This window comes from Anser cygnoides, chromosome 8, assembly GCF_040182565.1.
Source record: "Anser cygnoides isolate HZ-2024a breed goose chromosome 8, Taihu_goose_T2T_genome, whole genome shotgun sequence".
NCBI lineage: Eukaryota > Metazoa > Chordata > Aves > Anseriformes > Anatidae > Anser > Anser cygnoides.
Genome location: NC_089880.1, coordinates 27,050,540 through 27,073,570, shown reverse-complemented (window position 1 = coordinate 27,073,570; position 23,031 = coordinate 27,050,540). Strand labels below are relative to the sequence as shown.

General features: G+C 36.6%; 1 protein-coding gene across 10 annotated transcripts in view; it reads left to right on the top strand.

Moving 5' to 3' along the window:
• EPS15 (epidermal growth factor receptor pathway substrate 15) overlaps positions 1-23,031 on the top strand; it is a 60,976-nt gene that overhangs the window by 29,255 nt on the left and 8,690 nt on the right. For all 10 annotated transcript variants that reach the window (XM_048062062.2, XM_048062057.2, XM_048062061.2 and 7 more), the window contains exons 10-20: positions 1,283-1,428; positions 2,276-2,435; positions 6,053-6,138; positions 11,142-11,214; positions 16,043-16,204; positions 16,815-17,012; positions 18,898-19,095; positions 19,655-19,732; positions 20,095-20,185; positions 22,160-22,195; positions 22,710-22,846. In XM_048062062.2, the coding sequence (XP_047918019.1) occupies positions 1,283-1,428; positions 2,276-2,435; positions 6,053-6,138; positions 11,142-11,214; positions 16,043-16,204; positions 16,815-17,012; positions 18,898-19,095; positions 19,655-19,732; positions 20,095-20,185; positions 22,160-22,195; positions 22,710-22,846 (1,365 nt within the window). The remainder of the gene's footprint in view (positions 1-1,282; positions 1,429-2,275; positions 2,436-6,052; positions 6,139-11,141; positions 11,215-16,042; positions 16,205-16,814; positions 17,013-18,897; positions 19,096-19,654; positions 19,733-20,094; positions 20,186-22,159; positions 22,196-22,709; positions 22,847-23,031) is intronic.

Below are 23,031 nucleotides of genomic sequence, written 5' to 3'. Positions count from 1 at the left end.
GATTTGTTGATAAAGTTGAGAAGGCCGATGGGAAAACCAGGTTAAGAGAAAAGCTAGCACAAAATTTATCTTGTTCTACTGCTTTTAGATGTCTTCAAATATAAATGATTGGATAAAAGAATATTATTTAGTAAAGATTTTGAAGATATTTAAAAAGTAAATTATTTCAAAACATAAAGCTCAACCCAAAGGTCAGAATCCTAAGCAAACAGTTTTAAAACATAGTCCAGGTACACGTAGGCAGAACATACGTGTTCTGGCTGAAGACTGATTTGAATATGGACACTTTTTAAAACAAATGTGTCTTTACAAGTGGATTATAATTTACTGGTTATATTCAGAAGATGAAATTATTGAGAAGGGAATCTGAGGTAAGAACTGTAGTACTTTAATGCATAAGATGCTGTCTGGATATTTAGACACCTGTATTTGAGCGATCAATAAAAAAAATTAGCACTTTAATTCTGGAGGTTCCAAGGTTTTCATCTGTCAGGTTGCTTGACTGACTTAAGCCTGTGTACAATATGTATTACAAAGGAGTGCCATTCTGGATCAGTGTCTTGGTGTATGTTTTTTGTACAGTACCATTTGGGATTCATATATTAAGTGTGTTTATACACTGAAATTAATTAGCGTCCACGAGCATGCACGTAAGCAGAAGATGTAGTCATTTTCACTCAAAAAAAAAAAACAAAAAAAAAAACCCACACAACAAAACCAACCACCCTATCTTTATATAATAAATAGTATGGTATTTGGAAAAATTGCTTAAGTAAGATTTGTGGCTCTAGTTCCCATCTTTACCTTGTTGAGAGCTTCAGACCTACAATTTAGAATGTCCCAACTGTTAACTCCATGCTTGACCAGTTCTTCAGTCCCTCCAGCTAAAGCTCTCCAGCTGTGAAGAGGAATAAAATTGATGGAGCCAGACAGTAAGCAGGGCTGTGATACAGTGGTGAGGGCACAACTCAGTGCTATGAGGAGATCTGGGCCTCAAGGAATACTTCTAATGCGTAGGCAAAGAGGTGGAGCAGTATCAACCAGCCATGGTGTTTCACTGATATAAATACTGCTTTCGGAGTTGCATGTGGATTTCTGTACAGGACTATTTGGGGCAGTAAAACTGGTTCATAAACTAGGCACCTATATCACTTTTAAAATCTGTGCTGTAGTCCTTGAATTATGTAACTTTGAAAGCAAATAACTATCTGAGAGAGCTGTCTTTATCTTAGCATTTTTTAATTTTTTTTCCCCTCTTCTACCCCCCCCCCCCCCCCCTCAGTGGGTTGTATCGCCTGCAGACAAAATTAAGTACGATGAGATCTTTGTGAAAACTGACAAGGACATGGATGGATTTGTGTCAGGTGTGGAAGCCAGAGAACTATTCTTGAAGACAGGACTGCCTTCTGCTCTCCTTGCACATATCTGGTAGGGATTATTTTTCCTTGACAGCTGTTTAGGCGACGGCATGGTTCTTGCTCTTTCCTAGCACTTTTCGTGAAAAGTGAAAGCTGTTGTTTTTGTATATGATAGCGTGGCCTCTTTATTAAGTGGTAACTTACGTGCTTCTAGTAATGGACAGAAATGGTGGGTGAGGAACAGGTTTATGCTATGAGTTATTTCCTAGCTGGAGGAGGTAAAGAGCCTGAACAGATGGTTACAAACAAATACTACGCTTTAGCTGAATACCTGATTTAAGGAGGCATAATGTTGCTGTGTATCTGAATGGTGATACTAGGCATCTGAGGATTATCTGTGTAAAATTCTTAGCATGTAATATTTATGGCCCATCTAATTCTGTGACTCGTTTGTCTTTCATTACAGTCAGTAATGACACCCGCTGTGTGGTGGTGTGTTTTCCTAAATTTTTCCCCACTATAAGCTATTGCATGGCACTCTGGTAGGAAAAATGTCATTTTTTTCAAGGTATGATTAGCATAACAATTTAGGAAAGTCAGAGAAATGAGATCAACTTGTGTTGGCTGTGAGAAGTGCTTCAGCTCAGCAGTAACTTCAGTTACAAATATTCAGGTGTTGTGACTCAGGCCTGATTCTGCTTTTTACGAGATGCAAAATTGCTCTAACAGAGCTGTGGAAATTGCACAACCACTTTCTCTTTTCATTCTATATTTGCGTAATGTTTTCTATTTATTTCTGTGCCTTACTTATGTATTGCACTTTTTTAGGAGAGGAGATATACGCTAGCAATTTTTACATTTCTAAATAACAGCAAGTACGGGAAACAGTGATTTATTTCATGTGCATCTCTGTACAGGGCTCTCTGTGACACAAAGGACTGCGGGAAGCTTTCAAAGGAACAGTTTGCTTTGGCTTTCTATTTAATCAATCAGAAATTAACAAAGGGCATTGATCCACCTCAGGCTCTGACTCCAGAGATGATTCCACCTTCAGACAGAAGTGTCAGTTTACAGAAGGTAAGGATGGCTTTGGCACACTTGGTATAAATTTCAAACAAAAAAGGTTAATTTCAAAAACTACACAGGAAACAGCTCAAGTACTGGCAAACCTTAAGTATATCATAATATCAGGAAGAAAACAAGTCTTGATTGCAAAGAAGTGACAAAACACTGCTCCATTCATGTTTCGAAATGAAGCTGTCATTTATTACACCTGCCAACCAAGCGGAGAGATCTTATGTTGAGAAAGCATTATTTTCTATTTTGAAAGAATAATCCTTTTCCTGTCTAAAGAAATCTTAGTTCGCATCTGAAGTAACATGCACAAGTTTAATGTTTTTGTCGTAATGTGTTCTCAATTACCTCTTTTGCGTTTCTCTTTTTCAAAAAGTCTCAAAACAATGTGAACTGAATAAAGTTTAAATATTTAAACTTTTAAAAGTAAATGATCCACCATTTTATTCTTCACAGATAGTTTAAATGTCTTCATAGCCTGTTGATTGCCATCTATCTTAATCCAACAGTAGACTATACCTCAGCAGTTCAAGTTATATTTATCTGAATGGCAGAGGTTATTGCAAATTCTTACTTGTTTTACACATCATAAAGTCTTATGTTCGTTACCTTTTCTTGGTTGTGCAAAACATTGACCTAATTCTACAACTCTCTTGAACAGAATGAAAAATTTGCGCCTGAAAAAATTTAGAAACTCAAAATTTGGCACTACTTTTGAGTTTCTGTAACTGGTATCTTATTTCTTTTTACATTCTGTTTTTAAAAAGTAATTGCTTTATTTGCAACTCTACTAATCTTTTTTGTATGTTTGCTTTCCTTTCTATGTCTCTTTTCTAGTTTGGACTGTTTTTTCCATTCTGCACCACTCTGCTTTTCATCCTTATTATTCTGTCAGTTTGTTAACTCTGCTTTCTCAAGGTTAGAGAATCTTTGCTTTTCTAATATTTACTGTCTGTTGGTTTAATAATGAGCATCCTTCTAAGACTCTTAAATAATCACTGAAATAGCACAGCACTTTTCTGAAGTGTCACAACATGTTGCTGTCTCAGATTATTGCTGGTTTTCCAGTTTTCTTCATCTGGAAGAATCCCAAGGTGTTTTGCAAATCTGAACTGCCATATTGTACTTAATTCACTCCTGTGCAGAAAATGATTTGTGGGGTGGACCTCTGTGGCTGTTACGTGTTGGCAATGTGTGGTGCTTAAACTTAAGAGAAAACACTTTGTATTACTCTGTTGAAATTGCTGGGGAAGTGATGATGGAGTAGTAGCCCAATGTGACAGTTGACAGTTTCCATTAGGACCGATACCCATGTTTTTGCTGATTATGTTTCAGAAAATGTAGTGGTCAGAACACATTGGATGAGATCAGCATTGTTTACTGCTACTCTGTGTACATTGTCTTCACAGAACTCTTAGACGTCAGTTGAATTTTGCAGGGGTTTTGCGTTGCTAACATAAAAAAATAAGAGTAAGAATATTATGAAAGAAGGTAAGAGGTGTCTTTTAGCTTTGTAAATCCTTAGCAAGAATTCATTTTACTAGATTGAGCTGGAGGTTTAGCTCATTTTGAGATTTTTCCAAAGAGATGCTGCCTTCTTGGTTGATATGAAAGAACTTTTTTTGCAAGATTGTTGTTCAAGAACTGAACCAAAAGATAAGAGCAGTGTGCAGAAATAGGCTTTTTGCTTGTTTCCTTGAAGTGCTGTGGCTTAAATAGTAAAAACACTTAGGCTTTCTCTTCTGACTCGCCCATATAAGAGTAGTAGCAGAAATATCAGTAACTATGATGGTAATCCATTATATTTTTGAAGTATGGAAAGTTAACTTGCTATCCTTCTTGGTAGATATTCAACAGTATACATGCACATGAATTCTGTTCTCTGATGTTTGGTTTATTTACAGAATTTCATTACCCCAATAATGTAACTTTTATTTCAGTTCTGAAGCTTGAATGCAAATCCCATAAATGGGAAAAAGAGCAGCAGTCTAGTATTTGTTGCTGTTTCTTTACCTAAAACTGTTTGTAGTCACAAAACATGAACTGGCATTACTAGCCATAAAACATAACTTTATGTGCAATTTCCTTTTCTGGAATTTTGACAGGAATTGACTTTTATTGCTATTTTGAGTTAAAAACTGAAGTGTTGCTTGCATGTATGTTGCAGTGTGGTAAATGGCAGCAAATAATTCCAATTCCTGTCTTTTTTTCACTTGTAAAATTAAAGCTAAAAATGGCTTTTGTGGACTGCCTCTCTCCCTGAAGTTCTTATGAAGAATTGAAAATGAGATTGTACTACATTTAGCTGAAGTTTGATGCTAGAATTATCGCGCAAGATTTCTTCAATTGACTAGAGAGAAAAGCCCAGAAAGAATTTGTACTTGTAGCTGATACCACCAAGTTTTCCTTCCTTATTCTTAGGAGAAAGAAAAACTTCCTCATTAGAACACCATGAGCAAATCAGCAAAACTCCTCTAATTTCTTCAGGATAGAATTGAACTTCATAGCTTTTTTGCCATTTTGAGAAGCTGTACACTAACCAGCTTAAGAATAGCTGTATTTTTTCTTAACTCTCAACTCATGCCATTTGCTCTAGTAAAATATGCATGAATAATCTCTAGTTCTGCTGAATAATATTCTCTGCCACTATGTGCTCAGATTTACTGGTTAGGTCTTTTGTTGACTAAAGCTTTACTTTTTTCCCCAGTATAGGCTTGAATAAATATATAGTTAATAGCATCTTGATATATCTTCAGAGAAATTTCAGAATTTAAAGACTTTTATTTGTGTTTTCTTTTTCTTTCTTTTTGCGGTATCACCTGCCTCTTAACTGTATGTATATGCCTTTCCTCTGAACTTTGTGTTTGTCCCAGATAACTTTATTCAAAGCTTCAAGGAATGAATGTATTATAGAACACAGTTACAGTGACTATGGCTTCCTAAATACGTTCATGTTGTAGCAAGGCAGACTAGAACAATTACAGTATTTGCTAATTTGTGTCTTCAGAACTTGTTCTCTAGTCTTTTATATATACTTTTTTGAAATGGAAATAATTTGTATCATAGTAGTTGTCTTATTATAAAGATATAAAGGAAATAAGAACTCACGGGCTATGACTTCGTATAATTGATGTTTCAGTCAGTACTCTGGAGATTTGTGTTAACCTACGTAGATATGACTTAAAGCATTGCAAATGAAGTGTCTATGCTCTGCAACAGGAGGATCACCAGGGTGAAGAAATATGTATATTAGTAGTAAACAAACCCAAACTGTTTTAAATGAATGGTAGTAAGCCATTGTTCTAAAATGAAATGTATTTTACAGTTAAGACCTTTTTGTATGATTAAATGTCCTTTTGTGGAAGACATGCTTTCAAGAGTTTACAGGAGACAAACTGTTTGAATTACTAGATGTGTTTGATGTATGGTGTTTTCTGTTAATTTAGCAATTTTTCTGTTAATTTATACTTTTTAAACATTTTTTTGAAGATTAAAGATTTGCAAATTAATACTACGAACAGTTGCTACTTCTTGTAATAGTGCAAGCTATCTTTTAAAGTGCAGATAGCTGTCAAACTGCATAAACTATAAACTAACAGTATGTTTTCTTTATCTTTCAGGGTACTCAAGGACTCAATTCTGTAGCAGATTTTTCTGCAATTAAAGAACTTGATACTTTAAACAACGAAATAGTAGACCTGCAGAGGTAGGTAAAGGAGGGATAGTTATAGTTGCCTCAGATTTAGTTGTTATACTTACTGGTTTTTTTTGTTTGTATTTGTTTTTGTTAAGCCAATTAAATACAGAAGAGAAAAAACGGAAGGTAATGTAGTCTGTTTTGCTAAAATCAGTGGTAAGCAGGTCTGTAAAATTATTCTAATATTGTTTAACACCTCAATTCTTTGTTAACTCAGATGGGTGCATTTATTAACAGCAAGACTGTGAAAGATCTGTCCATCATGCATTCTGGGCGTTTCAGGAAACTGCATATCCTTGCATCCTGAGATCAAAATACTCTTTTGCTCATCTTTATTAGCAGATGAGCATACGGCACATCTGTAGGGCATGGGAGCCATGATACAAATTGGCATTAGCTGTCTTGATTTATAGAGGGAATCTTAAGGGCTTTTTCCTAATGGAGGCAGGGAAGTGAGACAGGAAGGCTCAAGAAGGATACAGATACAGAGTGGCAAGATGAGAGTTTGCATGTGGACCTCAGCTAGGATTTCGATGGTGATAAAGATGGAAATCCTTCCCTTCTGTATGGTGAAAGGAATGGTTGCAATGAGAAAAATTGTTTTAATTAGAGGTCTGCAGATCTTTGGTTTCTAAAAATTATTTCTAAGGTAATTAGGATAATGATTTCAAGTGACTAAGAAAATCAAGTTCATATATGCTGTATAGTCTTTGTCATATTCTCGAGACAGCAGATATTTTTCTTCAGTGATTTTTTGATACTATTGTAAATTTACTGTAAATTCCTTCTGTCAAGAACAGTCAGTTAAGGTGCTTTGTCATGATGAAATCTGAGTGTCTTATTCATGTCACTTGTAGGAATGAATTAATTGTGCGATGTGTCAAAGCACAATCTGTTTCTAAATAGATAAATGTTTTTTTTGCTTCAACTGCTTTTTACTCCCACTGCCTCCTTGCTTGTCCCTGCTCTGGCTTCCTCTGTTCTTCCTCGGGTAGTATTAATACTAATTTTGGACTCATACATTTATTAACCTAAAATTTGATTTACAACTATATAAATTTGCTGGCAGTATCTTAGAGAGAGAATTTTCACTAGTGTCAATTTTTAAATTAAGTTGTTTTTACCATGTGTGTTTGCAGCCTAACATGCAAGCCAATGCATTTCTGAGAGACAGTAATAGAACTTGTCTATTTTTGAAGTGCGCATTTAAAACAAACAAAAAAAAAAACCAGAGGATTTTCTTCAAAAGAATGACAATGTTTTGAAAATTTAGTTTTTTGAGAGACTGAACAACAAAATATAGAAGTGATGTGTTTGTGGCTCATCAGTGTGTGTGGGAAAATTTCTGGTGGCCAATAGCTTTTTAATCTAATGCAATAAAAACATAATATGTGGAAGACTGAGGTTTAGGATTAGATGAGGAAAAAATGCAGAATACTTATTAGTGAGGGTAAATCCCCTCTGGTACAGGGAATGACTTGTTTAGGGAAGTTGTGGAATCTGCATCGTTTTGAACCTGTCAGCAGTTCTGTTTTCTTCGGAATGCCTCTAAGTTCCGTTTCAGTTGCACTATATTTTTGGAAGGCTATTTGTGAAGCTTTTTTGATCAGCATTGTGGGAGGCCAGACCAGATGTTCTTAATATTCTTTTTTGAACCATAGATCCTTTTTCTTCCCTCAGCAAAGCCTGCTTTGTTTTTGTGCTTTAAAGTTAGCTACAGCCCACAAACGAGTGGGATTCTTTCAAGCTTTACCAGTACCACATTGCTCTAAAAGTGTGAATAGTTGAACCTAACTTGGTGTGCCTCACCAGAGGTGCCATCCTCTGCACATTTTGGACAGCAGCAATTACATTGTCTTGAATACAAATCAGGTTAGAAGGACTGTATAGCTGGTAAGCTGGCCCCTCATAAGTGTGGAAATGGCAAAATGTCCCCAGAAAAACGGGGCAACCCCTCCCTTCCATATGTTCACATCAAGTCTTTGTTTTAAAGTTCAGAGATCTACAGCTTCATAGCAAATCAGTGGTAAGAATTTTAGGGTAGGCTAGATGCTTTCTGCTGACCTCTGGTTTGGAAGTAAGTGAATTGTTATAGCTGAAAAGCTTGGGGAAAACAAAGGAGAGGAGAAACAAACACTATGTGTTTTTTCTAGCATTCCTAAAATGAAATACTACTACTCTAGGAATTCCCAAAATTATGGATATACGTGAAAATAAGAAATGTAGGGCAACTGAGTGTAGATAATACTATCAACTCTATGAGCAGTCATCTATCACTTTTTATGAAAAAGAACTGATCTTTTTTCTGCATTTTTAACTAATGTGGGTTCTAATCAGTAGCTTCCAAGAAGCCTGGCCAGGGTGGTTTCTTATGTAGCTTAAAAATGCCTCTACTGACAAGGACTTCTTCAGTTGTCAGCTATCACAAATGTTTCCAATAGGCTGGCTCCCATTCATAAATACTCCCCATTCACAAATTGTTATAAAGCTTCTGGATTTACTGACATTATTTGTTTTGTAAATCATGGAGTATGTGCATTAGAGAAACCATGTATTTTTTGTTTTTTGTTTTTGTTTTTTGTTTTTTTTTTTTTAAATAATTGCTTTTAATTTATTTGATAAAAGGGCCTCCTGACCTGGCTGCAATTAAGATATGTAGGGAAATTGTATTGCTTTCGTAAATTGACTTTAAGTTGGTTACAAATGTTATTGTCAAGACCACAGGTATTTTTGTTTGTTTTCAAGTGCTGCAGTATGGGACTTTAAGATCCAGGAAATCTTACATGTCCAATAAATCAATTTTGTTACTTGCTTTTGGTTCTTTCAGTTGCTGGGCGTTCCTACAGGCATATAGTAGATAATTTGGAAAAGAAACAGAGGCATTCAGAAGAATTAGTAAATTAAGTAGGTCTGTGGTATTATTTTTGAAACAAAGACACATTACTCCAAGTGGGAGTGGGGAGGGTAGACACTCTTTTTTTAGACTATATACGCTCAATTTGTTTTGCTTTGCCTAAGGCTACTGCCTAAGCTTTTCTTATGCTGACTGACAATAGTTCTTCCACTTGATCTTTTTTTTTCCGATTCATTGTTTGTGTTATGATTTGGCCAGTGTAAGCTGGCTGTGAGTGGGTGTCATGGTCTGTTGCTTGCTTAGGGTCATCCAGATAGCAAGATTTAGGTACCTGAATTCCCTTGAAATAGAAGGGAAGTGAGCTTTATTTCTGGCAGTCTCCTCAGACAGATGAGTGACAGTGTATATTAAGACATGCTCACCTGCTGGCATTTATTTCCTGCTCAGTTTTCATACCCAGGCTGGAAAAACAACCAAACAACTATTTGTTGTTTGTTTTTACCTAATCAATTATTCCATCTTTTATCTTCAATTAGCAATAATCTGCCTGAATGCCTGCTGTGCTTGATAAGCGTCTGAGGGCTCGATGGCATTTTTCAACTTGACTTGTGTTTAGATCTGTGGAAGTGCTCTGAGATTGAGCCCTTTTGTTTATGGAAAGTTACAGAAGGCAAAAATCAACAGAACTTTTTTCAACTCTGCGATGCTTCAAATATCTAAGTAAAACTACGCAATAAATACTGGTTTGTTTAGCTAGAGAGATGTGCTATAGCTTTGATGGAAATGGTAGTATTTACATGATGCTTTCATTCTGATGAATTGGAGTGAGAAGTTATGTGAAACTTGAAGGTTCACGCTTAACAAAATAACTAGCCTTGTTCTTCAACGTCTCTCTTTCTGCAACTTGCATTTTCTAATCCATGTAAGCCTTCCCTCTAGGCACAGTCATCAAGTTAATCAGATACTGAGACAAACAGTAGTAGAACATAATATACAATAATAATCTTTTCAGAGCAAATGCTTATTTAAGATCTGTGACACCTGTTTTTTTCATCTTCCATTGTGTATGGTTTAGCAGCAAACAACTATGGCTTAGCCTGAGTGAAGACAACTTTCTCAGAGCAGATACCCCCTTTACTTGGTGGACAAAAATATTTTATCCCTTATTGGAGAAGAGTAAACGATAAAATTAACTGTTTTGGATTGTTTACCAATCTGCTGCTATTAACAGATGAAGTTACCTTAATTTTAATATGCATTAGTAATAACATTTGATAGCTTTTCCATGTGGTAATTCATTTAGAGATGTTAGGTCTGTCATCGGTGCTCAAATTCTAACTTCAATATATGTCAGAATTTAATAACAATCTATAAAAGTGAGTATCTGTATAGAAAAGCTATTGTTAAATCTGTAAAGCCTAATGCTTTATTCTCTTAATTCTCTTAAACTTTTTTTTTAAACAAGCACTTCTGAGTTGTGTGGCTTTTTCCTTTATAAAGCTATTGTTATCTGACTGCCAAGAATTTATTGATGATAATTCCCCTGTCATCACCAGTCACTTTTAAGCTTGCATAAGTGTCTGTAGGGACAGACTTGATATGACACAGCAAATAACTGTACGGAGTCTCCTAAGCATACATGGATTACGGCAAGCTAACTTTTCTTCTTCTGACTGAGTTTACCAACAGATACATCTAAAATTTGATAGTCAAGGTTAATAATCCACCAGGTTGGCCTCCTGGAAATGTTTTCTAGCTGCTGTTAGTATAGGAATTACTGTGGTTGCAGGGGTTAACAGATGGAATCTGATGCAATCCCTCCCACTTTTCCCAGCAGTTTTCATTAGACAAGTGCTCCATAGCAACAGTGAGATCACTGAAGACAGTATTTCATTGATTTCTCCCTCCCGCCCCCTTCCGTTTTTGAGCCATTCTTATCACTAAAGTGCAGTTGGCTGAAAAGACATCTTTTTTTATGCAAAACGCTTATGTGGGCTTCTGTCTTGTAAATAATTTGGAAAGCAGAAATCCCTTGCATCTTTTGTGTTTAATGTTTCACTATGTATTTAAAGAGAGATACAGGTTTAGGAGGCTGGATAACTGTACCTGCTGTAGCTGATGTTCTTAAGTATTCTTGCATTGTTTGCTGGTCTTCTAGGGAAAAGAATAATGTAGAGCAAGACCTGAAGGAGAAAGAAGATACCATCAAACAGAGGACGAGTGAGGTCCAGGTAAGTAAGGCACAGAATTATTGCTCAGATATCTGTTAATGGCAATGGAATTACTGAATCTTTAGATCACATCACTTATTGAGTGGTGGCTAAGAAAATAAATGTACTTTGAAGTGTATTTGATATATGAATGATATCAATGTGGATTGGTGGGGGTCTGTATGTTTCTATAAATGTGTATGCTTCTAGGATATATAGGCTACGTGGAGTTTTAAATGAAAAATATTTCAAAATAATACATATTTTAAAGCAGGACTATCTAATGTCTAATTAAAACTGAAGAACACGTTGTAGTACTGCAAATTAGTAAACTTAAGTAGCTGAATTAAAAGGACTTGTATAAGGGGCTGCTACTTAAGAGTCATAATAATTACCAGCTCGAGAGGAATGTTGCCACAAGTTAATTTTGCCTAACATAATTGAATTCTAAAAAAATGTATTTGATTTTTATTCAAAAGGATTATATTGAACTTTTCATAATTGAATAGAAAATTTGATTTTCACAAGTGTTTTATGAATTAAAAATTATATAGTCAACATCAGTGTATAGGGTGCTAACAGTGTAAGCCCTGAATTAAATGCTGCAAAGCATATTTCAATTAATCATGAGATGCAAAAGCAGCTGGAGTAGCTGCATTAAGAAAAAAACTTCAGTGTTATATCTGATCATTTACATTTATTTGTGCGTTTGTTTGAGGAATCTTTATTAGTTCAAATACTCGTTATTTGATTAAGACTAAATAATGCAAATTTTTGCATTTTACTTTGCCTTGGGGGTTGGGAGGTCAGGGAAGAAAGCCAATGTGTTACAACCATTGTGACTTTTGTGCTTGGGTATTTAATATCCTTAAAGCCTGGGTGATAATTAATAGTCTGACCTCTCAGAAGATAATCAGATGCTGGCCTGTTTGTCACAATGGCATCCAGATTCAGCAGCTGCTGGAACGCATGCAGAAGTTGACCCTGTCTGTGATTCTGTCTGTGCATGCGCTCGTCATTCCTCTCCTCACCATGCAGATTACCTTTTCACAATGTTAAAAATTCTTATGGGCATTTCTGTTTGAGCACACAGGGTGATTTTGTTAGTTTGTTGTAGAACGTTTGCCTTCATGTGAAGGTTGAGCTCTGTGGTGCCTTTGTACAAAGCTAAATTAAATCCCCACTTTTAATGTTAGAAGGCCTAAAGTGTAACAATATTAGTGTGATCTGCTTGTTTATTGTGTAGTGTTTGACAGTCAGCAACATCACAGAATGAATGAAATCATTGTATCCAGAGCAGTCCTGTTGGAAGCAACTGTCTTAAGTCTTTAACCTCTTAGTGATCACATAAGCTATTTATATCTGGTTAAATGTAGAGCTAGAGTTCTGTCAGTCTGCAGAGAAGGAACGATCTATTACTGGCTTGTCAGAAAAATGGGAAACCATCAGGATCAAATGGGATGTGGCTGCAGCATTTATTCGAGCTGGTGGCCCCCTACCTCTGGTCTCCTTCTTGTTCCTGAATGCTGGAGAACCTGCATATTTCATGAAACTTTCTAGAACTTCACAGAATAGTGGTGACAGACTAAGAATATCTTTACATCATGTTCTCTTTACATCATGTTCTTCTGTTTTTATTCTAATGGTGATGTTTCTCAGATGGTGTTCACAAACACAGTGTTCCACAGTGTTCCAATCTGCCACCTTTGATAAAGCTAATTTAGTGGCATCACACTCTAGGTTTCATGATACCAGGGTTGTGTCCACATACATAAATTATAAGCTCACGAATAGCCAAGGTTTGTGACGGATTGAACAGATTTGTATGGGAGGAAGGAAAGGTTAACTGTTTTTCTCTATTAAGTAGTTTAGACACTATGTAAATAGAGGCTAAGAGGCAAAAACGGAAAAAGAGTTGGAGGGAAATTAATTTTATTTTATTAAAATATCAGTTGTCTCTTAGCAAGGATTAATGGATGTGTTTTTTATAAGAAGCTATGGGCAGAGTAGCAAAGATCGTGAGAAACTGAGGCATTTCCCTCATTTATTCTGTGGTGTAGTTTATAACAAATAACATTTCAAATAACATTTGAAAGCATCCCCTTGCAATCTGATCACCAAGCTGCTCTTCTAGACCCAGGTATTGGTTGGAGCACTGGGCACTGCCTCAAGCCATGGGCTTTTGGCCGCCTTCACAAGACTCAGATCCTCTGTCGAGCACTTCACATGTGTATGGTTTACCAGTCTACCTGCAAGGACTCTGAAATAAGTGGTGATTCTCCTGGCTTTCGCAACAATGTTTGTGTTCCTTAGAATTTTATTGACATGAAGTCAAAAGGTTTGTTTCCCATTTTAAATGGAACACTGAAACTTTGTAAAGAGATTTTTAGAACAAATGCATGCAACTCCTGAACAAAGGTTAGTTAATACAAGTTCACATCTATGGAGGAAAGAAAATGTATCTGCATGTGCAATGCTGTTTCTAGACGAAAAAAGGTAAAAGTATTTTGGGACTTCCAAGCAGTCTGGAATGTTTCTGGCCTTTTCTTTTAGCCTTTTGATTTCTTTGTTGGCCTGAGTTTTCATAAACAGATTTTTTTTTTTTCTCTGAGTATCCCCCCCCAGCGTTGGATTTTCCTTATTCTTGTTAAGTACAAGACTGGCAAGCTATTAAATCTGTTGTCTGCCTGTGGAAATACAGATCTCTACTCATTTCCTTGTCCGCCACTACAATGGAGAGTTACAAGGATCATAAACCTAACACAAGGATTACCAATAAAAATACCAGTTTGTACTCAAAAATGTGTTATACTAACGGGTAATACCCAGATCTTCATGAAGTAAACTGGGCTTCAATTAAACTTCAAAAAACACCTTCAATAGGAGAAACATCAAGCACTGAATGAGGTCCTACATTAAAACATTTGTTAAATTAAAACAGTGTGTGCAAAATTCAGTGCTTGGGTTGGGGCCTAGTTTACTTCATGAAGATGTTTGAGAATCACACCAGTTCTGTGTATCGTGTCCACTCCGCCTTTACTTTTGGAGTGGCCATGTGATTGTGGTTTTGTTTATTATTTGTTTTTTTATTTTTTTTTCTCCCACTTCTGGGAGGTAACAGCCTTAGTCAGGCCTTTTCAGAGCTGCTCCTCTCCTGCTATGGCTAGGACAGATACTGGGATTCAAGAAGCAGTAGCAAGGTTGGAGGTGATCTATATTTAGCTTGTGTGTATGTGAGTGTTTGCTTCCTTTAGAGGAAAAGAGACTGAAATCTCTTTAAGGTGTTACCTCCACCTCCAGATCCACCCCCTCTCGCCCTGGTTGCTTATGTTGTGTGTCAGCTGCTATTTGCTTTTCAAAGTGATGTGAAAAACAAATGCATCAGAACAGTTTGCCAATTATCCAAGTTGCTAGCTGCTGTCAGAGCCTTTTGTGCGTGTTGGTATGTCTTCCATAAATCAGAAATAACTAGTAAGTCATCTACTCTGACTGCTGTACATCAGTTGTGTAGCTATTAATCCTTTTACTTAACTTGAGACATTGATTTTTGAACTTTTTTTTGTAAATGCATCTATGAAGCTTCTTTAGGTAGTCTTCCAGTTGTCTTGAGGTTCCCCACTTGTCTAGCATCTGACTGCCTTTCTGTTCCTCTCAGTTTTTTGTTTTTTTTTTTCCAGTTGTCTTGAGGTTCCCCACTTGTCTAGCATCTGACTGCCTTTCTGTTCCTCTCAGTTTTTTGTTTTTTTTTTTGTCCTGATTATCTGGAGGTGTTAACACATGTGGATTAACTGTCTCATCCACAGAATAAAAATAAATAAATAAAAATCACCTGAAAATGACAACGGGATCTGAGCTTAGAACAGCACACACATGCATGATCTAATCAGAAATTCATGTCAGCTTGTTTTCTTAGTGTCATTGATTTTCCTTCATCTCTGTTCTTTCTTTAGTGTTGTATACAATTCTTCTTTCAATTACCATATTTTCTTGGAAAGGCTGCAATCTTTTCATCTAATACTTTTGTATTAATCTTTTTTTGATCTCCCTGTATTACCTCTTCCTCTTGACTTTGACAGTTCTTTCTTCTTTCAAAATTCTTGTCTTGATTTTTCTTTTCAATGTTATCTCTGCAGTTTAACCATTAAATAACCAAGTCTAAACATTGCTGTTGCTCAAAAGTGAACTAATTATCGTATGATGCTACTTAATGTCTTTGAAATGCAAGATACATAACTACAGCTGTTTCTTAAATTAAAAGATATCATATTTTCACATGTGGAATGTTCATTTCTTACAAGTACTGTTACCTGAAAACAAAATTTTGGTTGATTTGTGCAAAAAATAGGAGTTTGGGAAGATACTGAAGGAAGTGCATTTCAGTTAATAAGGCACTGGTTTTCTTCTTTACCATGCTAATAAAGCGAGTTTGTATTTTGGAATGGGTATTTCAAAGGGGAGAGGAGCAGAATAAAGGATTTCTGTTGTTAAGGAACTTGTTAAAATATATTCCTAAGATACCAGAGAGAGATAACATAGGCTAAACAAATACAACTTACAGATTTGAAATAGAACCCTCCCTCCCTGGGAGTAAAACACTTAATCTCTGTGTGGAGGTGTGGTCTTCAATATTGCAGTGAGATTATTTTTACAAAGAAAAAAAAAGCAAATAACGTGGTTATTTTTGTCTTAGAATTAAAACGAGAATATTTGCTTGCCTGAATACTAGTCTTTGAAAGATAACTTATTGATACTCTGAAATCTGACCAATCATTACCTCAATTTACACTTTAGAATTTAGTGGTAAGAAGGAGTGGGGAACAAATACAGAGCAAATCTTTTTTTATTACAGGATCTACAAGACGAAGTAAAGCGGGAGAGCAATAATCTGCAGAAGCTGCAAGCTCAGAAGCAGGAAGCCCAGGAAATCCTTAATGATCTTGATGAGCAGAAGGCCAAGTTGGAAGAGCAACTTAATGATATCAGGCAGAAGTGTGCAGAGGAGGCCCATTTGGTAAGGTCTAGTGGCCAAGGCCCTTGACAGAGAAAATGCCTCTTTTTGAAGAACGTAGCCATGCAGTGTGTTGCAGCTGTTGGGGAAGGAGAAAAAAATTTAAAGAATAATCAGCACGAGTTTCAGGATTTTGTGAACAATAGAGAATAGGAGATACATCTCTGATTTCAGCAATGTTTGTGATATTTGGTGGCACACCGATGCTACATGTATCTCACTAAAATAAGGCTGTATGCAAACAAATGCTGCAAATTTATAATGCAATATAAGTGAAATTAGAAGGAGTAATTAATGGGACTGATTTCTTGAGAGTTTGAAAAAAAAAGTGGATTTTTTCTAATATAAATCTTTAGTATTTCTTTGCTGTCTAAAATGTTATCTTCAATATTAGAAATACTGGTGTTGGGTAGGAGAACAGCTTGAATAGTACGATCTCATTGAGACCAATGGTGAGTTAACCTCTTGTTCAGGTATGATCTATAATATCTGCAATAGAGGTTTCATACCTTTTCTGGTCATAAATAATATTTGCTGGACATGTTTGGAGGTGTGTGGGTGTTTTTTTTTGTTTTGTTTTAATTTGGCTTTGAAATACTTGTTTATGCATTAGATTGCCATGCTGAAGGCTGAAATAACGAGCCAGGAGTCAAAGATTTCAGCGTATGAAGATGAACTGACCAAAGCTCAAGAGGAGCTGAGTCGTCTGCAGCAAGAAACTGCAGAGCTTGAGCATTGCATAGAGTCTGGCAAAGCACAGCTGGGACCTCTTCAGCAACATCTGCAGGATTCACAACAGGAAATCAATTCAGTAAGGCAGTGTGAAAAGATGAGGGGGAAAAAAAAAAACAAAGGAACAAAACCCAAAATGTTTCAGCTGACAACCTTTAGTGTTTTTTCATAAGGGGAAGGCACTTGTTTTTTTTTTTTCTTCACTGTTTGCTCATGTCTTTCCACTGCTTGCACAGGCTACGTCTGTATGGTAGTTAGGATTCTTAGAGGCTGACTCAAGTTGCTCAAGGTATTTAATGATATTTCTCCAAGTTTTGATAATAAAAGGGGAATTTATTATACTTCGTGAATAATTTCTCTTAATGTAATGAATAACAAATGGCTAGTGCCTCTTTAGATTCCCTACTAGATGTGTAGGGAATTTAAGTTTTTGTCTTTAGCCATGGCCTGGGGCATGGTCTTGCTATTCTTTAATTGATGCGATGCTGGTATAACATTATTAATGACATAGTGTATTTTTGAAGGAGGAAAGTAAAGTGAACGTAAGGAAAAATTGTATTGAGACTAGATACTGAGAAACAGAGAGGTTGCTGTACTGATTTTGAGCACAGAACTGCGCTTTGTATGTGCGATCAATAATTTATTACTTCAGTGATGTTTAGCTTGAGCACCCTTTCGTTACCATTCTTCTCTCACATGCCCGCAGTCTGCTAATGTGAGCCAGAGCCATGTCATTATCAAGTTGAAAACAAAGCCTTTCTATTAACTTTGAACCCTAGATATGGCTGACTTCTGGATCAGTTCCTTCACGTGCTTCATGTCTAACTTCTTAAGTCTTTTTTTTTTTTTTAAGACTTCCACTGCTAGGGCACTTTCTTCTGTTGAAGGGGCTTATGACATACAGAAAACCAAGTATAAAAATTATGAATGACTTTTAGAAACTGAGGAGTAAAAAATGGATGTTGTTTTATCAGAGGTAGAAAGAAGGTAGTGCTATTTCAATATTATTAACTAATAATCATAGCAAGAGATGATTGTGATTAATGGATATGATGCAATTATGTAAGTGACTGGTTATGCCTGACTGTACTAAAAACCTGTATTTGTTGTAGGCTTGTTTTATATAAATACTCCTAAGTTCATTGCTCTTAGCTCAGAAAAAATGAACAAGAGGTCCCCTGATGCTTTAGGCAAGGGTATCTAATGGTTGATCTGAGATCAGTGTATTTGAAAGACGCCTTGGTGTTGTCATTGCTGCCACCTGATTTGTGATGTGCAAAGCAAGGAAAACACTATTAGGTGATTGACCTAGTAGAAATCAGTGGGATTTAGATACCTACATATCTGAACTGTGTTCATTCTTCTGCGTAATCTGCCACATTCAGTAATTTCTTCAGAACTTGCAGATTGTTTGTAGATGTTTACTGTGAGGTACTGCATTATGCACGTTGTAGAAATAATGACATGGATGTAGCTGTCTGCTTAGTAAGATATATTATGGATTCTGTAGACGTCAAAAGTCATGTGAGAGAAGATAATGAATTTGTAATTTTCTTTGGAAGATGAGAATTCTTTTTAAGCAGCCTTTTTAATTTATGGAGTTTAAGGCAATTTCAAATGAGTAATTTAAAAGGAAAAAAAAAAAAAGCTTTGCAACTCTTCTTGTGAGTTTGAGTGGGAAAAAAGGGAACAAGTCTTGATGTTTCCAGTGATTGCCAGCAATATGGTCTGCTTCCTCGGCAGAAGGTTCTCAGGTCTCTTTCAACCGTGTTATATATCTTCTAGATCTGATTTGTACTGCTTTCTCAAATATCACCCTTTGAAATAACATGATTTTATTATACTTGCTTAAGGAAAGTAAGAATTTTAGATACGTCCTTCCATTTTATATTTAAGAAGGTATGGTTATATTCTAGCTTTTGTAGGCTGCTGTACAATACATGTACATTTATTTCTGTTTACAGGTGCAAACAAAACTTCTTGAGCTAAAAGAATTGGAAAATAACCAATTTAGCTGGCACTCTCAGACACATAACGTACTTGTTAATGGAACTGCGGATCATTCTAGTCTTAGCAACAGCAGCAGTGAAACTGCGAACCTTAATGAGAATGCTGAAAGGGAGAGTATAGCAGAAGAAGAACAAATAAACAATGCATCTCCAGTGAGTAAAGTGTTTTGCCTGCTTGATCGTAATGCAATGCAGCTGTGAAGTTAAAATAAATGTAAATATATATTAAGATTGATTATGTTTTGTTTTTAAACACTTGTACAAGTGAACTTTCAGGATGTTATTCTGAGGGAGTATTTCAGGGATCTGAAAGTTGATAAGCAGAAAAAGAGGCAATGTTAGCTTGGCTGGAAAGTAGCAACAAAAATTTTTGTGCATTTGTTTCCAAAGCAAAATGTCTTAAATTGAAGAAGAGAATTAATGTTAAAGAAGAGCAGCTGTTTTCCAGTGGCGCAACAGAAATGGAATGAGAAATAGGACAGAATATCTAAAGATCTCTTGCTTTCTAAATGTCCGTCTTTGTCTCAGTAGTTTTCTGATTTTTTTTTAATAACTTTCACAGGGTTTATGGAACACTTCAGTATGTTCTGTTATAGCTATGAACCTACTGAGGTATCTTTTAACATATTCTTACAGCTATGTGATACTTAAAATAGTACATGTAGTGTAGTCTTCCATTTATTTATACTGAATTGCTTTTATCCTTACATAGGCAAGGAATAGTCCTGAAACAACAGCTGCTGTTGTGGAAGAAGAGAAAGAGATCCCAGCTGCAACTATTACCAAAAAAGTGAGTTTGTTCAAATCTGAGGGAGGAAAAAATGAATGTAAAAAAAAACCACCAACAACAAAACAAACAACAAAACATAACCTAGTTAAATTGTTTGAGGTTTGCATCATGTCACTTACGTGATGGCTATGCAACAGCAGAGAAATAAAAAATGTCACTTGTTACTGTTTTTATTTAGAGTATGATGTCATGAAAGCATTCATCTTACATAGCAGGTTGATTTTTATTGAGGAATACTTTGAATCTCTGTTGATTAATTCTATAGAATTCAAACTCTCAGCTTGAAGAAACTAATAAATGGTAACAGAAGACAAGATAAGTGTCTTGAACTTCATACCTCTCTCTTCTTTCATGTTCTTCAGGAGGATCCATTTGATGCTGAGTCTCATCCATTGCCTGATCTAGTTTCTGAAGCCAGCTTAGAGTTCTTCCAGTCTGACCCTTTTGTTGGCAGTAAGTAAACTTCTTTCCAAGTGCAGATTTGCAGAAATGGGTTTTGTGTGAACACGTCTCGTCCAAATTCATCCTGCACTTTCTCGTTAATTGTGAAAATTGTAACTTTCCCTCACTGGTCTTCCTGAGGGCCTTTTTTTTTTTTTTCCTTTCCTGGGGGTTGCATTTTGGTATTAAAGGTGTGGGTGTACTTGTGATACGTGTGATGTCACTGATCTAGTTTGCAGTGCAGAGCCACAAACAGATCAACTGAGGGTTCAGCGAGCTGTAGTGTGGGGGGCGTGTGGGTGGCTGAGAGTGAATGGCTGTGGCCTACTTACGGTGAGTTTGGCACTCAAAAAAAGGTAATGTGGAACTGCACCATCTGTTCATCTTATGGAAGTGCCATGCTTTATTTTAAGAAGTTGCCACTTATGAATGCTGTTGCTCCGATTTTTTTCATGTTGGAAAGAGTGATCTGTCTGTGATCTATGGAGACACTTGGAGTATGGGAGAAGGGGAGCTAATTTGGATTAGCAGTTGAAGCAGATGCTTTCAGCTACGTTAATATGATTTGACAGGCTTTTGGAGTCAACATGGTCTAACCAATTTAGTTCAGATTGCTTTGGAAGGAGAATAAGCTAAATTTATTTCATATCGCTTGGCTTCTAAAAGAATATCAGTGCAGATTTTAATACATTTAAATGAGTAAATTAAACTAATTTAAAACAGCTTCAATGTTGCCTTGTAGATATAATTTCTTTTTTTGTTTATACTGAAGTGGTCTTACTTACAGGATATGACAACCTTTCTTTCAGAGGAGAAGGTATGTCTGCTGGTAGTCAACCTTTTGGACTTTGTGTGATCAGTATGTTTAGGGGTAGTTACCTGCAGCTAAGAGACCGTACATACATGAAATGAGGGAGTAAATTGATGCAATTGGAACCGTGCATCTAGTACAGAAAGGAACGCTTAAGAGCGGCCATCCATGGTGCTGTGAGAATTACCAAAACTAAGACTAGGCTGCTGTCAGTGGTTAGCTTGGATTACTGTGGCGGTAAATACTGCACAATGTGGATAACTCATAATAGCCAACAAAGGGGCATCTTTGAGAGACGGCTGCTTTTGTGTGCTTCATGTTGGTAATAAGCTACGTGATGAATATTTGCTTTGTCTATTACCAGCTCTTGTAGCTCCTCTGAAAACACTGAAATTATTCTTCTGAGTGTGAGAAATGGATAGAATGGATTGAGAGCAGCCCTGAGGAGAAGGACTTGGGGTTGTTGGTTGATGAGAAGCTCAACATGAGCAGAGTGCGCTTGCAGCCCAGAAAGCCAACCCTATTCTGGGCTGCATAAAAGGGAGGTGATTCTCCCCCTCACTCTCCTCTCGCACCTATATCCAGCTCCCCAACACAAGAAGAACACTGACCTATTGGAGTGAGCCCAGATCATCATCCAAGGATGATCAGAGGGCTGGAGCACCTCTCCTATATGAGGACAGGCTGCGGGAATTGGGGTTGTTCAGCCCAGAGAAACAAGGCTCCAGGGAGACCTCATCGTGGCCTCTCAGTACCTAACAGGGACCTATCAGACAGCTAGAGAGGGACTTTTTACAAGGGCATGTAGTGATAAGACAAGGGATAATGGCTTTAAACTGCAAGAGTGTAGATTTAGATTAGATGTTAGGAAGAAATTCTTTCCCATGAGGGTGGTGAGGCCCTGGAACAGGCTGCCTGGAGCAGCTGTGGATACCCTATCCCTGGAGGTGTTCAAGGCCAGGTTGGATGGGACTTTGAGCAACCTGGTCTGGTGGAAGGTGTCCCTACTCATGGCAGGGGGCTTGGAATTAGATGATCTTTAAGGTCCCTTCCAACCCAAACCATTCTGTGATTGTGAAACTTTAGCTCTAGAAGTGATGTTGTATCCAGAAGACTGTGACTCAGTACATGCTTTCTGATTAAAAAGCTACAAGTCACTTTTTTTCTTTAAACAGGTGATCCCTTCAAAGATGATCCCTTTGGGAAAATTGGTAAGCAACTTTGTAACTTCTAATATGTCTTTTTTTTTTTTTTTGTTAAGGATTCCTAGTAGAACAGTATGTGGGGAAAAGTGTTACCACTTTTAGGCTGAAAAAGGCCATGGGTAGTCTCTATTGAGACTGGCTGTATAGGCAATGTGCCTTGGGGAGTGATAAACTGTGCTTGGGGAGGAAGGTAGGAGAGTGGTAAAAAACATTATATTTTGTAAAATTCTTTTTAAAATTCTTTTTAAGGGAGTTTGGTTAAAGAAACTATATACTTAAGTGATTCTGGAGCTGAACCATTGGTACGGTCCAGTTTTCATCATGTGCGGAAGATGTTGGCTTGTCTAATTTTTGAACCACAGAATGCAAATTATTCACAGATAAATTTGATGCTTCAGAAATCCTTAGACTTAAATGTGTCACCTTCTTGCAGTATGAAAGCAGCAATATAATGTTTCATTTTTAAAACACCAAGCTAAATAAAGCTAGCAGAAATGGTAACGAGATGTTTACTTTTTAGATCCCTTTGGTGGTGATCCCTTCAAAGGCTCAGATCCTTTTGCAGCTGACTGTTTTTTCAAACAATCCTCCACTGATCCTTTTGTGACTGCAGGCACTGATCCATTTACCACTGCTGGCAACAGTAATAATACCACAGTAAGTTTTGATAGCATACCTTTTACTTCTGTATATAATTTGGACAAAATGAACTATTTTGCGTGTTCGGACGTGCCTTCAAATGCTGATATTCAGAAGTGATGTAGGCTAAAGGTACCTCTCACCCCATGGCTCTGTCTTGTCTCTTTTTTTGTCCTGCTTTCTAGAAATAGGAACAGATAAAA